Here is a 16,660-nt window from a genome sequence, read left to right on the forward strand (position 1 = left end):
TATTCTTCATATCGATATCTGTTCAAATTAAGTTAATAATAGTATACCTTATTTACCTTATTTTTCAAAGGGTAGTATAGGTCCCAGGGCGAAACGTGGATTGGTACCCACGATGGAGCATAAAACCTGGGAAATGCCTGCTGAACCAACACCAACAGCTCTACTAACAAATCCTATCTCCACCTCCACGTGGTGACCGCTGGGCGCCCTTTCTTAACGAAAAGGTGCAGACGGAAAAGGATGAAGGCGAGTCTCCCGCGCCTAAAAACGGGACAAATTGTACTAACTGGTCCTCCAGGTTGGGGGTTGGGTAGGGCTAACAATCCTACACGGAAAACAACTTGTTACGAAGCCACAACAGGAGCCTCGGACAGGACGGACTTTAAAACGACGGACCCGGTAACGACAACGGATCAACGATTTGCGCATTTTCTCATGGAACGTGCGCTCCCTGTACAGAGATGAAGCTGATGAGCAGCTAGCTGATACCCTGTCCCAATATAGGGTTGATATAATAGCGTTACAAGAGATGCGATGGACAGGGACCGGTTTCTTGGAGAAGTAAACCATGTGTTCGGAGTAGGTTTCTTAGTCAGCCAAAAAATGAAACCTGCTGTTATCGGCTTTGAAAACATAAGCGATCGGCTATGCACTCTGCGCTTGCGAGGCAAGTTTGGAAATATAAGCCTCATAAACGTTCACGCCCCTACAGCGGAGACTGCAGAGTCGGAGAAGGATACCTTCTACGAGGCAGTAGAACGAACCCTCGAAGCCTGTCCCAGATATAATATTAAAATCATACTTGGGGATTTTAACAGCCAAGTAGGGAAGGTGCTCATATTCAGGCGATACGTTGGCTCCCATAACTTACACGAAAAAAACAAATGATAACGGACTGCGGATTATTCAATTAGCAGGGTCACACGAAATGGTTGTTGGGTGGTTGGTGGGCCTCTCCAGACGGGACCACTTTCAACCAAATTGACCACGTGTTGATCGAACTCCGCCACCTCTCAGCCTTGATGAATGTCAGAACATATAGGGGGGTCAATATAGACTCGGATCACTATCTCGTTGGCATGGTGCTCCTAGCTCGAATAACAATACCATCTAGAATCCCCTCTGACAATCAGGTGAGAGTTAACACAGAAGCCAACTCCAACACAGCCCTCCGCGACACTTATCAGAGAGAAATGGATGTCGCAATAACCGCAGCCAACAGAGGACCTGGAGATGACGCATCAACAAATGATCTTCACAATCACCTGAAGAACGTTATCATGGATACGGCCACAAACATACTTGACCCCAGCCGCAAAAGGAGTCGGAACGGCTAGTTTGACGATGAATGTAAGCTAGCAACGGAACGGAAGAATGCCGCATACCGAGTAATGTTGCATTCTCAAAGAACGCGGGCACGCGCAGAGACTTATCACGAACTCCGTTGAGCGGAGAAGCGACTTCACAGACGGAAAAAGGAAGCCTGGGAGAACCAACAAGTCTGTGAACTAGAAAATTCCTGGGAGCAACCGCCTTGTAGCCTAGCTCGAATAACAATACCATCTAGAATCCCCTCTGACAATCAGGTGAGAGTTAACACAGAAGCCAACTCCAACACAGCCCTCCGCGACACTTATCAGAGAGAAATGGATGTCGCAATAACCGCAGCCAACAGAGGACCTGGAGATGACGCATCAACAAATGATCTTCACAATCACCTGAAGAACGTTATCATGGATACGGCCACAAACATACTTGACCCCAGCCGCAAAAGGAGTCGGAACGGCTAGTTTGACGATGAATGTAAGCTAGCAACGGAACGGAAGAATGCCGCATACCGAGTAATGTTGCATTCTCAAAGAACGCGGGCACGCGCAGAGACTTATCACGAACTCCGTTGAGCGGAGAAGCGACTTCACAGACGGAAAAAGGAAGCCTGGGAGAACCAACAAGTCTGTGAACTAGAAAATTCCTGGGAGCAACCGCCTTGTACACCTCGATGCTCATCCTGTCGAGACAAAGAGGGAAATCTGATTTCCGACAGAATGGGCATATTAGAGCAATGGGTTGAGTGCTTTGATGAGCTACTGAACAACCAGAAAATCGGCGAGTTGGAGGTCTCGCCAACTGAAGACGACGGACAAATACTGCCACCACCAAGTTTAGGAGAAACAGTCCGTGCAATTCGTCGGCTAAAAAATCATAAGTCGCCAGGAGCCGATGGAATTAAAGCCGAATTGGTTAAATGTGGAGGCAACCAGTTACACCAAGTGTTACACCATCAACTTGTGTTCAAGGTATGGGACAGCGAATCAATGCCTGACGATTGGCAACGAGGCATTATCTGTCTCATACATAGAAAGGGAGATATCACGCAGTGCAGCAATTATAGAGGTATCACGTTGCTGAGTACCATCTATAAGATATTCTCCACTATCTTGCTAAGCCGGATAGCCCCATATACCCAGAAAATCATTGGCCCATACCAAAGAGGCTTCAATTCAAGCAAATCAGCAACAGATCAGATTTTCTCTGTGCGGCAAGCGATGAAAAAACTGTTGGAATATGGACAACAGTTGCATCATCTGTTCATTGACTTTAAAGCCGCCTATGATAGCATAGCCAGGGTAAAACTGTACACCGCCATGAGAGAATTCGGTATCCCGACGAAATTAATAAGACTGACTAGGCTGACCCTGACCAATGTGCGAAGCCAGATAAAAGCAGCAGGATCGCTCTCAAGACCATTCGACATCAACAACGGTCTACGACAGAGGGATGCTCTATCATGCGTCCTCTTTAACCTGGCCCTCGAGAAAGTGATCCGTGATGCTGAGGTAAATGCAAGAGGTACCGGAGACGTACAAACTGCCTTCATCCACATTGAGCAGGCGGTAACTGGCGCGAGATCTTGGGCTGCACATCAATGAAGGCAAGACAAAATATATGGTGGGAACGTCAGCACCGAAGACGAATCAACTAACAACATCAAACCGCACTGGTCAAACACGAAGAAGAATAAGGATAGGAGAATACAACTTTGAGACCGTTGACAATTTCTCCTATCTAGGGTCGAAAATCACAACCGATAACAACTACGATGATGAAATCCGCGCACGGTTGTTGTCAGCCAACATAGCCTATTTCAGCTTACAAAAACTGTTCCGCTCGAAACGTCTCACCATAGGGTCAAAGCTCTTACTGTACAAGACTATGATCTTGCCATTCCTCGGAAACTTGGGTTCTTAGCAAGAAAAATTGCGAACTCTTGGCCGCGTTCGAGAAAAGAATCCTCCGAGGAATTTTTGGCCCCCTACATGAGGATGGACGATTCCGTAGCCTACACAATGACGAAATCTATGAGCGATACTATGACCGTGCGGTTCTGGATAAAATCCGGCTCAACAGGTGGCGGTGGGCGGGTCACTTAATCCGTATGGATGAGGATGATCCCACCCGGAAAGTCTATAAGGGCAATATATATGGTAGAAAAAGAAAACGAGGCAGACCCTGCCTAAGATGGAGCGATGGCGTAGGTCAGGACGCCAGACAGCTTTTAGGGATATCGAATTGGTGGACCTCGGCGCAAAACCGGGATGTTTGGAGTTCCTTATTAAGGCAGGCCTAGATCGGATACCGGTTGTTGCGCCGTTGATGATGATGATGATATTACCATATTTTTAGGAAAATTCAGTAAAACCCCTCTTAAGTTTATCCCAGAGTTATAAAAGTTGGTAGTGGTATAAAATATGATATGAAGCATATTATCTCCAGGTTTGATTAAAATCATATTATTAGCAACAAAGTTACAGCAGTTCAAAGTTGTCTTTATCTAACATGCTAAATGCTTATACATATATAACGGGCTACGCACAAATAAGAAAGTTCTACACTCAAATATACTCACAGAAGAAGCAAACAAAACCTTTCATACTTGAAGCGCCCAGTTTCCGGTTTCCCGACTTGTTTTAAGGTTTCATTTAATAAACTAATAAATTGTAACTTATTTGACCGCAGGGCGGTAAAAGTCTGTTCTTGAAATAATATATTCTTGTATATGACAGTTTTTTTTAATTCTTCTTACTCACTTTATTGAACCCCAACAGTATTTGTTACTATTCTGCCAAAACGCGGCGCAAGCACTACGATTTCACTATCATTACCCTGAGCGGATTGCTTACGTTGCTACAGAATGTGACTGGCTTCCACTGACTGATTGAGAAAAATATTATATTTCTCCAATTAGAAATGTAACTTGATGTGAATATTAGATTTATGACTTCAGTAATCCAAACAAGTTTTGAATAAAAGAAATATTTTTCGCACATTGCAGACCATAAAAATCGGCAGAGAGAAGAACACATTTTGAAAAATCAACAACAAACCACTGGGTAGGATTCATTCAATATTCGAAAAGAGAAAACGTTAAGTCGGTACGTTATTTAAATAATTTATTTTCTTTATAATTAGCGACAGACAATATACATAACATTTCCTTCGTAGTTTATCATTTTTACAACAGATTTTATACTATCTCATTTCAACTAATTTTTATATATTTTCCTCTTGCGCAATAAATAGGTATATTTCGTCTAGAATAATTGTTAATTTATATTTTATTCTTTAATATTTATATATTTCAATATTTTTATATTTTATATATTATTAACTATTTATTTAGACCATTTATAGGTTTTTTTTTCATTCATATAACTATTTTTGTAAATTTATTTGTTAAATATATATCTTTTGTTTGTTAAAAAATATTAGATAGTAGAATATAGAATGTATAATCTTAGGTGGTTGCGTTCCAAGTTTCTGTTTTATCTTTTATTTTGTCAGTGTTGAAAACCTGTTGTGCTCGAAAATTGAGTAAATTCATCAAGAGTGTACCGCAGTGTATATGTAGTTGTAGAATAATATAAATTGTAACAAGTTCGAAAAGTGTTAATTTAGAAGTATCTATTGAATATTCATTATTTCATGGATGGCCTTTGAAGGATGTATATTCAGTTCGCTCCCTATATCTTCCTTAAAAATATTCCGTCTCTACTGGAACTGTTTGTAGTATATAAACTTGAAAAGATTCGTTTCTTAGTAAATAGTTTGTGATGAAAATATATAAATATAAATTACAATGAATAGTAAAGAGCAGTACGTGTAAATCTTTTTGAAAAATGTACATATCTAATAAAGATTTATAGTTTTATGCAAAAGTTCACGAAATACAAGGATATATGTACTAAGCTACTGAGATAAAATAAATTCATGAGAAAGTTGTAAAGTGAATGAATAACGTGCGATTGTGCACTCCATTGTATCTTTCTCTTTTCGTTCTCTCCGACTAACTCCCGCTTATTCCAAGAAGAATTAAATAAGGCAATGCATTTTTCGTCTTTTTATTGAAAGGGACATGTTGTCATTCCAGAGTCAGGTTCCAGATTTATAGAATTTGATACTTACAAGTCAGAGTAAGTCGGTTAGTGTCACTAAGTTTGTAAATATTTTGATAGTTTTATTAGTTTTTTTGCGCAATTTTGATTTTTTGCATTTATCTCTTGCTTAATTTAGTGTGTATGCTTCGGTGTGGGTATGTAAATAGGTAATAGATACAGCTACAACATCCATTATGATAGGGTTTATATGTTCATAGCGCGTTTAATTTAGCCTTTTAAAATAGTTTTTTTTTTAATTAATGCATTCTCATATTAGTTTTCACTATTTATATAAAGTTTTTCGCTATTTTTCAAAATAAATTCTTGTAGGTTATTATCCTTTATATATCATATAATATATTTATAAGTAGACTTTGTCCTTTCTTATTTATATAATAACTATTATTTACTTAAGTAAGTTTTTACTCATAAGAATTTTCCTTTTGCATCAATCAATGCAGTTTTTTTACAGAATATATTTTTGAAGTTGCAGTTTTAGTAGACGGTACGATGCATTTGTGAATAAGATTCTCTATAAAGTGATTCTATCTGAATTTGATTTTTGTTTGAATTTTAGGTAGAGACATTCTCCCGAGTTTTGGACATTCTGTTAACTGTAAGTGCATTCACTTCTTCTCATATTTTTTTCATGTCTTTTTTGTAAATTTTCTAGCTGTCGACAGTGTTTTAGATAAATAATGATAATCGAAGTTGAATGCTTTTGAAACCTTTTTTCTCATCTAAAATCATCTAAAAAAATAATTGAAAACCCAATTTCATTCAATAGGGAAAAGTGTCAAATCGCTTCAATGGTCGGTTTGTAAATTTCGGTTTTCCCAACTGAAGTATTATCAATGTCGCAATCAAGATTATTCTAGGGATGGACTGCGAGGACCCACACAGAAGTAGGCTAATCTGCCGCTGTAACAATGAAAGACACCAAAACAATCGGTGCGACAAACAAGCTTACAGATCACCTGTTATGCCTCTACAAAAGATATATGAGTGACCAAAAACGCAGCAAATAAGAGATCTCTATCTCCAAAAATGCACAGAAGTAGAACTATCGCAATAATCGGTGAACAATATGGCACAAATGTTAACGCAAAGTGATCTAGAGCGAAACTAGTGTCGTGGTGATTTGGCGATCCGGCAAAAGCTAACTGACTCAAGCACAAAATGGAGCTAGGAATAGCATTGCGTACATCAGAACCAAGGATTTAATGTTGATAAGCTGGTATGTGCTAGCATTGAAGAATAGGATACGCAAACCCCAAATTCAAGAGAAAAGCGTATTTTAGATACCGCAGCCAACCACGAGCTAAACGTAGATATGAAGGCACCGCTACAACTTTTCTTAGACCAGGATTCGTTGAAGTCGCCTTGGATATTATGTTAGCATCACGAGATTTATATACTCCCCTCAGACACCACCTTTTCATGCTGGCCCATCCTGTAGTAGCTCCCTGCTGCAATAAAAATGACCAAAACATGAATATGAAAGCTGAAAATTTCGACTACCCAAATGCTACGGAGTCAGAGTTTTCGAAGCCACCCACGACTATGAACAATCTAGCCCCTAACCATCTCCCATTATGGGAGAAATTGGAAACTAGACTAAGAGCGGGCATCTCATACAAGAACCGTGGATTGTTGGTGGGGTAGTCAGGGGCCCAAACTTCCAACATGTTGACCTATTGTATGCCAATGGAAGCGATTGACCCCGTACCTTCATGGTAGTCTTCAAAAACTTCCAGGCTAATTTGGTTAACGACCTATGTGATGACGACACCACATCGGGTAAGCTTTACCATAAAAAGTCAACAGAGGGATAAAGAGATACTATGGTGCTCTGCATATTTTCCCTACGACGCAGAAGACGTTCCCAGTGAAACATTCATCAAAGCTATCCAATATGCCGGAAGTAGAGACATGGGGGTAATAGCAGGATGTAATGTCAACGCTCAGCACATATGCTGGGGAAGTTCGAACATCAATGCAAGAAGATCGAGACTACTGGAGTATCTAGTAGGAACCGATTTTAACGTGGTCAGGCGAGAGGTCATCAACATCACGATGGCATCTCTTGACATCGCGGCTCTGAACGGAGAGTGGAGAGTATCAAACGATATCACACTCTCGGATCACAGACGCATTGATTTCGTAATAGGCAAGGATCCTTCACCACCACCATTTCGGAATCCGAGGAAGACAGATTGGGTGATGTATAAAATAGAATTGAGCGCCCGAGTCACGATCCCTGGGAAGTGCATCAAATCCATTGCTGGAATTGAGAAGACAATCCAGATGATCACAGCTAGCATGAGAGAAGCTTTTGAAGAAAGCTGTCCACTCAAGATGCCAAAGAAGGATAAAACACCACACCAACACGAATCGAACTGCTGCTAATCAGTTGGATATTTCACATACAGAGAAAACAGAGTGGAGAAAAATCCACATATCGGTCGGCCAGAAGTCTATTGAAGCAGGATGTCTCAGCGGTTGCCCACAGGGAGGGGTTCTCTCTCCACTGTTATGGCTCTTAGTGATGGATACCCTGCTGTGGTTCCTGGAGGACCAAAAAGTCTTCGCGCAAGCATTTGCGGACGACCTAGTCGTAATAATTACCGGCAAGTTTGCGGACACAATATGTGACCGCTTGAATGCAACTCTGCATGAAATCTACAGTTGGTGCCTCCGCAATAGCCTCACGGCGAACGCTAGGAAGACTGGACTAGTTATGTTCACTAGGAACGTCAGGTGGGGTAGCTATACGCTACCTACCTTAGCAGGGGCGGAAATCCAGCTGGCACAAACAGTCAAGCACTTAGGAATACATTTCGACTCCAAGTTAGCGAGGAACCATCATATCCAGGAACAATATCAGAAATCCTGCAGATTGCTCTGGTGCTGTAGGAATGCGATAGGTAAGACCTGGGTACTTTCACCGAAACCGATATACTGGATGTATGCATCCATAATAAAACCCATTTTGATGCATGCGTGCATCATCTGGTGGCACAGACTGAACTTTGCTAACAGCAGGAAGCTGCTAACGTACATTCAGAGACTTGGTTGCCTAAGTGTTACTGGAGCAATGAGTACTACGCGGACTGCGGCACTTGAAACTATTCTAAATTTAACCCCCATTAACTTGGAAGTGAAACGGAAAGCAGCCAATGACGCATATAGACTCGATACCATTGGGGCGAAGAAAGGCGGCCAATCACACGGTCATGCGTCTATAATAATTTTTAGTAAAAATGGACTAAAGCTAGATAAAAAATTTGCGAACTCATAAAGATTGATCAGTCGCTGATTGGGGTCGCGTTTTATGGAGCAACGAAAACAAGCTTAATCTGGGTGTTACTGATGGAATTAGATATCTTCGCCATCCATGTGGAGCTTGCAACGATCCCAAGTACCAATGATCTGGGGGTGATATCAGTTTGGTCCGAAATTTTCGGCCCTAACATTTAGTATAGGGTGTTTTTCTTGCGATGGTGTCGGTCCATTGATACAAGTTGAAGTAGTTATGAGATCGGCCATGTATTATGACGTTTTGGGAAAGAACATGTTATAATATGCTCATGGCAAGATATGAAGATACTGGGTCTTCTCGCAGAATAGCGTTCCTGCGCTCACGTCCAAGTCTCTTCAAAATTGGCCAAATGACAACCAAATTGCAAAAATAACCTGGTTTTCTCACAGTCCTGATAGGAAACTTATTAAGCATTTTTGAGAAGAGTTAGATTGACGTATTTGAGATCAAAACTTTTCTAAAAGAGCTGAATTAATGGCTGCTGTCCAACAAATAGTTCACAACTCTAGTTGATGTAATAATGAACTTAGTTGAATCTATTCCGCGAAGATGTGAATAAGAATAAGAATAAGAAAGACTAGAGCCTATTCAACAAAATTTTACCAAAAATCTCAAATCAAAATTACTCCTTTTCTCACATTGTTATTATTTTAAACTACTTCTAAGACAAAGGTTTCCAAACTTTTGACGAGTTGAAAAAATGGCCGCTTTAGTTTTTAACTGAAAGTTTTTTAATTAATTAACTAATTAAATTAATTAATTAACTTAAAATTGACAGCATTCATATTTAGATGAAAGTTTCCAAAGTTTTGACCACTACTGTAGAATACAATTAATGCCAAAAAAGTCGATTCTTCAGATCCCACTCATGGGATGACCCCCTTAAGATTAGATAATTCAGATTTAAAGTTACTAGGTAAACCTCCTTGGAAACTAACTAATTGTTCGTCGATTTCAATCAATAACAGTTCGCCTTCAAATTTTCTCTACAGTTGAAGACAAAACAAACTGAAATCCATTGGCAGTGGAGAAGCGAAACTATGAAAATCGGTGGATATGTTTGTGTGCGAGATTTATCTGCATTATTGAATTTAGTTACTGAGATTTAGTAGCAAAATCTAAAAATCAGCTAAGAAACACTCAACCATTTAGTGGAGCAGTTTCTAGGACTGTTCATGTCTGCGAAATTGGACATTCAAATAGTCCCGTAAGTGCTAAGTTACTGTAATAGCTGCATGGTAAGTAAAAGACTAGCAAAGTTGAAGTGAAGGTATCAGGCAAAGTGAAAATAAGTACATCCTTTAAGGGGAGAAATACCTTTAGAAATTTAAAAAAAATCGATTTTTTTTCAATATTTCAAAAGTATGATATCTTACGAGTATATTGACCAAAAAATAACTGGAAATATTAAATATTCTCCAAATTATCGAATATAGTTTAGAGCGCTGCGACAACATTTGCTGTCCCCTGTTTAAGCAAGAAGATTTAAAAGCATTCATAATGTCAAATTCTCATAAGATGAAAGATTCAAAAGTATTTGAAGTATTAAGAATTAAAATGGTCTTGTACTGTATCCGCCCGGAATCGCTGATTAATCGGTAAGTCAGTAGAACCAATAGTTTTAACATTTTTTATCTTTAAACGCGATTATCTCGAAACTTCTTTTTCAAAAACTGGTCCTATTGTAGCTTAAACAGTTATCGACCAATTTGATGAAATTTGTAGAGGTTGCTCTCAGTAATATTACCAGAAAAAATACCTAAAATTTGGAGGATATTCTGTAAATAAATAAGTTTTTTGGGGTCAAATATGACGAAAAAATAGTCGAAAATTTGACCTTCCTAGTCAAATGGCTACCATATTTTCAATTTTGCACTTTTTCATCATTTTATATATATATCCTTCGTCTAATATGTCAGTAAACGAATAACACTCATTTCTTCTTTTTCGGATCAAAAGAAAAAAAATTACACCTGCAGCACTTTTTGATGTCGCGAGAAACACAGGTCGGAATTCTACTCTTAACGCCGCCATTTTGTCGGATATCCAAAGAAAAACAAATTTTTCTTATTAGTTTGAAGTTAGAATAAACTTATGTGTTCATTTTAAAATGATCAGACTATTTTATCCCAGAACTGAGCGATTTAAATACCTCGGGTCAACACTATCAGCCAGCGTTATGAAATTGCTTCACGCATTAATGCAACCTGGATGAAGTGGTGTTCCACAACTGGTGTTTTTTGTGATCGACATATCAACGAACGTCTCAAATCGAAAACCGCAATGCTGTCCGTCCTGTCGCTCTCTATGGTTCTGAGTGTTGGCCAACTATAAAAGACAATGAACGGCGTCTCGCGGTAATGGAAACGAAGATGTTACGTTGGACTAGTGGCGTGACACGTTATGATCTAATCCGAAATGAGGATATCCGCGATCGTTATGGGGTTGCACCGGTCGTGGAAAAGTTGCGAGAGAGGCGTCTTCGATGATATGGTCACGCAATTCGTGCTAACGAGAATTCACTTGCCAAGATTGGTTTGAACATCGAAGTCGATGGTAAACGACCAAAAGGCAGACCTAAACAACGGTGGTTTGATACGCTGGATGGGGATTTAAAAGCCTCGAGATTGCACCCAGATCAGGCATTCGATAGAGCCAAATAGCGAAACCGATCACGACGAGCCAATCCCGCTTGTGAACGGGACAAAGGCTGAAGAAAAAGAAGATTTTATCCCCTCTAAAAAAAATCCCGGCAAATGCGTATTTTTCACCCTTCGAAAGGTATTTGCTCCCTCAAAGTAGTAAATTGAATAGTAATTTCATCTGAAAATGAAGCGGGGGATCTTTCTTGAGAAAAAATAAAGCTTGCAACGTCCTGTGAACCGGCGAATTTTCAGTCGTGCCATCAGAGTTCCATTTTTGTTGACTCTTCATTTTCGTTGCTGTTTGAAGAAAAGGAAAAGTCGTCTCCCTTGCTGGCAGCGTAGTTACAGTTCCCATGCGGTCGACGTGTGCCAAAATGTTGTAATATTTTCGTAAAAGTATGACAAAATGGAAAATGGAGTGATTCTGTTTGCATTACAGCACAGGCCTCACTGCTCTCTTCAATATTAATTGCTAACTAAAATTAAGCAAGTTCACTATCTTCTGCCTAATCTGGTTTAGGATAAAATTAATCTCAAGCGAGCTTTAGTACAAATCAATTCTTTTCCATTAGAATTCAAACTTCTCGCTGACGTTGACGTTATAGATCCACTTTGCTATGCTGAATGAATGAAAGTAGTAGCTCCCTTTTTCCTAGAGAAAACTTAACGAACTGCACTATTTCATAAATTGTAGAAAGCGACACTTCTAGCAGAATTAATCTTTCATTTGTAAAGTCACCCGATACTCTTGGAGGTAGAATTGGATAATTTTTCTAATAGTTAAAGATGAGAATAGATGATCCTTAATTCAGATGTTGGATAAGGGGCGAAGCCTCCTATAGATAGGATAAAGGTGCCCTTCCCCCTCCCTTCCTAGCTAGCACATTTGTAGCTCGATATTTTGGTGGTAGGAAGTACTTTAAGTCAAAAGTAGAAGGTATCGCCTCAAAATTGCAAAGGCAGAAGAACATTTATGGAAAGGCAAAAGCAGAAAAGCAAAATATTTAAAGTGTGTTTACATCATTCTGTATAATGAACACCTTACTATCCCATTTAAACCAAACATTTGGGAGAAAATATAGAAAACTTAATGTAAACATCTAAAATAAGGGAGCAAGATCTTTTCAATTCTTCATTGATTGGGTGTAATTAATTTCATCTTAACAAAATTTTATATCAGTTTCTGGCAGATAGAAATAAACTACGAAATTAGCTCTTCCTTCTGAAATATTAATTATAAGGATACATACATACTTCGAAATTATTGAAGGGCCATTGCCAGCAAATACCACTCAAAAATCAAAATCGTATAATAAAAAGCCAATAATTTCCATATGTCCCCAAACCCATTGCGACATTATTCCACTTTTACCCCATGAATGAAATTGATTCCCATGCGATGACAACAAAACACACTATTAATTCTGAAAATTGCTACTCAAGACCCTCCACTCAAATCGTTTTATTGCAAAAGAAGAAAATAAAGCGGCGAAAAATTTGTCAACAAAAACATGACGTTCAAGTGGCTCAGGGTATAAATTTCAATCGAACAAAAACCTCAACTACTTGAAGCAGAAATAGTCAAGGGTGCAGCACCCTACCTACTTAGGACATTTAAGGATCCTCGTACAGGAAAGGCTGAATGCTATTTTACAACAGGGAAAGGAAGGTTCAACTATTCATTTAATCTCCAATACATCAATCAATTTACAAAACGTTTCAGGTACATTTGAACCATGCAGGACTCCGTTGAATGGAATGGAATATTTCGGGCTGAAAAGCACATTTTAAACAGCATAATTTCTGGTAATGGACACTTAATCAGTTGCAAATCTCTGCCTGCCTAACTAACTACCGCTACACGCATTACTCAAAATAACCTACATTTTCCCTAAGTCCGCAGGATCCCTGTGGTCGATTTTGCTCCGTCACTTTGGTCTATCTGGTCAATACACGAATAACTAATTCCCTTCGGGTTGCTCTGGCTTGATTCCTTATGTCTTACGTTTCTATGTAGTCCTTGGTGGAATTTGCAACTTATCTGAGATAGTGCCACATGGCTGTGGGTTTCCGTGCGTTGTGGATCATATCCTGCCAGTGCTGCTTTCCGGGGCCATGCTCTTGTAGGCCGAGACCGCAACTGCCGATTGCATTGGCTTCACCTCCGGTCGATACAACGTAAATCTGGAAAGTGATTCAAAATTACATTTTTTTTTTGGAAATGCGACTAGTTTACGAGGGCAATCTTTTATCAAATTACGAGTAAATTACCTCAATTCCTGTTGAGTTTACAGCAGATGTAGGTACACTGAAGTTGAATGCCTCATTCCATATGGGATTTGTTGGGTCGTTTGATTTTCCATTGCTGGTTTTCTTCTTCTTGACACGTTTTCCATTTTGGATTAGATAGAGCTGAAAATATACACATTTTGTAGGTTTAAGCTGAATTATCACAATAACTGATAAAGGTAAAATACCGTGATTTACGTTAGTAACCTAATCTTGGTCAAAAGTTATGGAGGATGAAAAATGAGAAAAATGAGAAAAGTTTGCCAAAGTCAACTGCTGGTTCTATAATAATTCGGAAATTTCCAATTCCCTATCAGAAATTACTTCCTAGGATATAAGAGATGACTTTCATACCGTGTCAGTGTCAATTCGTCATCATATTCCCGTTTGCGCTCTAGATAGTTTGCCGCAACTCACGAAACACTGTTCAAATTTCCTAGAATTGTTGAGAGTATTTTTCTGGGGTGTTTCAATTGGAGTATAAGTGTTTAAGAAACTAGTTTTTCAAAAAAATATTAGGGGCTCGATACCCAAAAATTATAACCGCAAAACGTCTATCTAATATGGGGCCAGCTAGCTCTCGTCACCACGATGCTACAGTGAGATCAATTTTAATCTTACCCAGTTTCTCACGGGGAATGGAGGATATCGCCAGTAGGAGGTTTAAACTGAATACTTCATCCAACTATCAAAATTGCTCTGAAATCCCAGAGAACCCCGTCCAAGATTTATGGAAGAAAGGAGGAATTAAGAGGAGACTCTAGGAAACCTGCTGGTACCAGAAAATCTTGTGCCAAGAATGGTAGCACGTGAAGAGACTTGGGATGCGATCATCTCCATGATCGCATTTATTCAGAACAAACTAAGAAAGGCAGTAGAGAGGAGAAAAGCGTGGTTACGTGCGCCGCGTATAGAAGAAAGGTGATGAAGCTAGAGTGAGCTGACTTCGCCCCGTGATGTAATATCTTCTGGTGGTTCTGCGCGGTACGAGGGTGTCGGGGTAGTCTCAGTGGATAAAAATGCTAAACGCTGGCATGTCCAGGCCAGTGTCCTCTGAAAATGTCCACCTCTTTAAATAAAAGACGGACAGATGAACAGACGAAGTTTATGTCTCGAATTCAATTAGGCTTTGTTTCACACAAAATCTTAAAAATCCGTCTTGAGAGAAAGTAAAATGAAGTTTTGAATAAAGATTTTATGAAGATCACTTTGATTTACGGCACTCACCACTATTGTGATATTCTAGAATCATACAGGTAACCCTAATCAACAACATCCTGCTAGGCTCTTACCAATCTTGCTTGTCTAATGGCGATAGGAACTTCTTTTGCTGCTGAGGCTGAGCAGATATGGTTTTCATCTCCATCAGATATTGGTGGTCCACTATAGTTTCCAGTTTTGGTAGGACTCCCAAGATGGTACTGCAGCTGCCAGATAGGCGGCAGTACTTGGATTTGGGGGAATTTTTCATACAGTAGAGTTGGAACAATCATTGTTGTTTTAGGTCAACCCACCAACACATCTTCCCAGTGGGTCGTTTTGAATGAGGTCTTTGGCTTTGAATGCTTGTAGACCTCGCCTTTTTCTTGTGAGCTTTGAGGTAACCACATCAGCGGTGGTTGAAGGTGACCCAGTCTGCTTTCCTCAGGGCATCATGATGGCCTTTTTTGTTTCGGATGGTATTGCCATGGTGCCCATCCCATTGAGTGTTCAAATATTTCCAATATCTAAACCTTCATGGTTGGCTGAGCACTCTGGCATTAGCTATTCATTTAGTCTCGGTTTTCTTCATTTTCTTGTTCCCAAAACGCTTTGCAGAATGCGCTTTTTATCAGCTGAATCGATAAATAAGGTTTACTCCCCCGGCTGGCTCCAGTTGGATTGCAGCCATCGCAGGGCGCGAATTTCCCCCTTCGCAGTGATTTCATCGATCTCGTTAGGTATGATGATGATAATCTCCTGTCCTTTGGCTATTATCCCAGCTCCAACCTCAATGGTTTTCTATATTGAACATAAGAACTTGTTCGCGGTTATATCCTTCCGCTTCTCTAGTTTCCGCCTCCTCCTTTGACCAAGTTTGATGATCTTCGGGTTTACCCTAATTTAAGAATATCGGTATACTCATATATTTCCCCTCTCCATATAATGATCGCTTCCTCCTATCTTTCTTTCTCTTGAGAACATATCCCTCCGTTTTGTACCTTTAAGATCCACTCCTTTCAACAGATACTGATCCGAAAGTACACGAATGGATGGTAGTCAAGTATGTCATTACGAAGAAGTGCATTTCAACCTCCTCATTCCACATTCTCATCGTTGATGTAACGGAGAAGACGTTGTTCTATTTCACTTTATCCTCAAAGATGTTGATTGCTGAATATCATTTGAATACGTGTGTGAATATATGTGTTCGCCTTAATTACAGTTTGGTAGTCCCCATGTCTATATTTCACCCGTATGGGGAGCTTCCCCTGTTAATCTCAACGCAAAATGATGCAATCAACATACAGGCCACATATTCTCACAAAATTTCATTGTAATCGATTCAGCCGTTTCCGAGTAAAACGGCTGTGATAGACAGACAGGCAAACCTGTGAGGAGTTGCCAGATCTCTCATGAAGTGCGACACTTGGGTCGGATAGCGGGAAACCTGTTGATGTGTAAATATGTATTCATGCAGTTTTTTCGACTGAGCATAGCCTCATGTTTGCTCATCTCTGAGCAATCGAACAAAATCAACACGTTTCTGAGTAATGCAACTTGCCTGACTGCAAAAATTTAGAAACGGTCTGATGACCGTAATGAGCAACGACCTTCGATTATCACAAAGAGTTGGACATATCGCATATTACTTCTCGTTCTCATTTTTGGCTGGGTTGCTTGAAATCAGGAAGGATATTGAAGAAGCCCTTTTGTCAAGCACCTTCACAAACGATTTGCCTGGGCCAGGAACGCCACGATCAGACAGA

The 16,660-nt window shown here is 39.8% G+C and overlaps 1 protein-coding gene across 10 annotated transcripts in view; it reads right to left on the minus strand.

Annotated features, from left to right (window-relative positions):
- Positions 1–4,425: 4,425 nt before the first annotated feature.
- Positions 4,426–16,660, minus strand: part of LOC119647651 (synaptotagmin-1) — a 325,595-nt gene continuing 313,360 nt past the window's right edge. For 8 of the 10 annotated variants that reach the window (XM_038048720.1, XM_038048719.1, XM_038048713.1 and 5 more), the window contains 2 exons: positions 13,674–13,814; positions 11,384–13,586 (listed from right to left, as the gene is read on the minus strand). In XM_038048720.1, coding sequence (XP_037904648.1) covers positions 13,440–13,586; positions 13,674–13,814 — 288 coding nt within the window. In that variant the 3' untranslated portion in view covers positions 11,384–13,439. Of the gene's footprint in view, positions 5,077–11,383; positions 13,587–13,673; positions 13,815–16,660 lie in introns of those variants that run through there. The other 2 variants (XR_005248917.1, XR_005248918.1) reach the window with 2 other exon arrangements.

Source organism: Hermetia illucens, chromosome 2 (genome assembly GCF_905115235.1).
Source record: "Hermetia illucens chromosome 2, iHerIll2.2.curated.20191125, whole genome shotgun sequence".
Taxonomy (NCBI): Eukaryota; Metazoa; Arthropoda; class Insecta; order Diptera; family Stratiomyidae; genus Hermetia; species Hermetia illucens.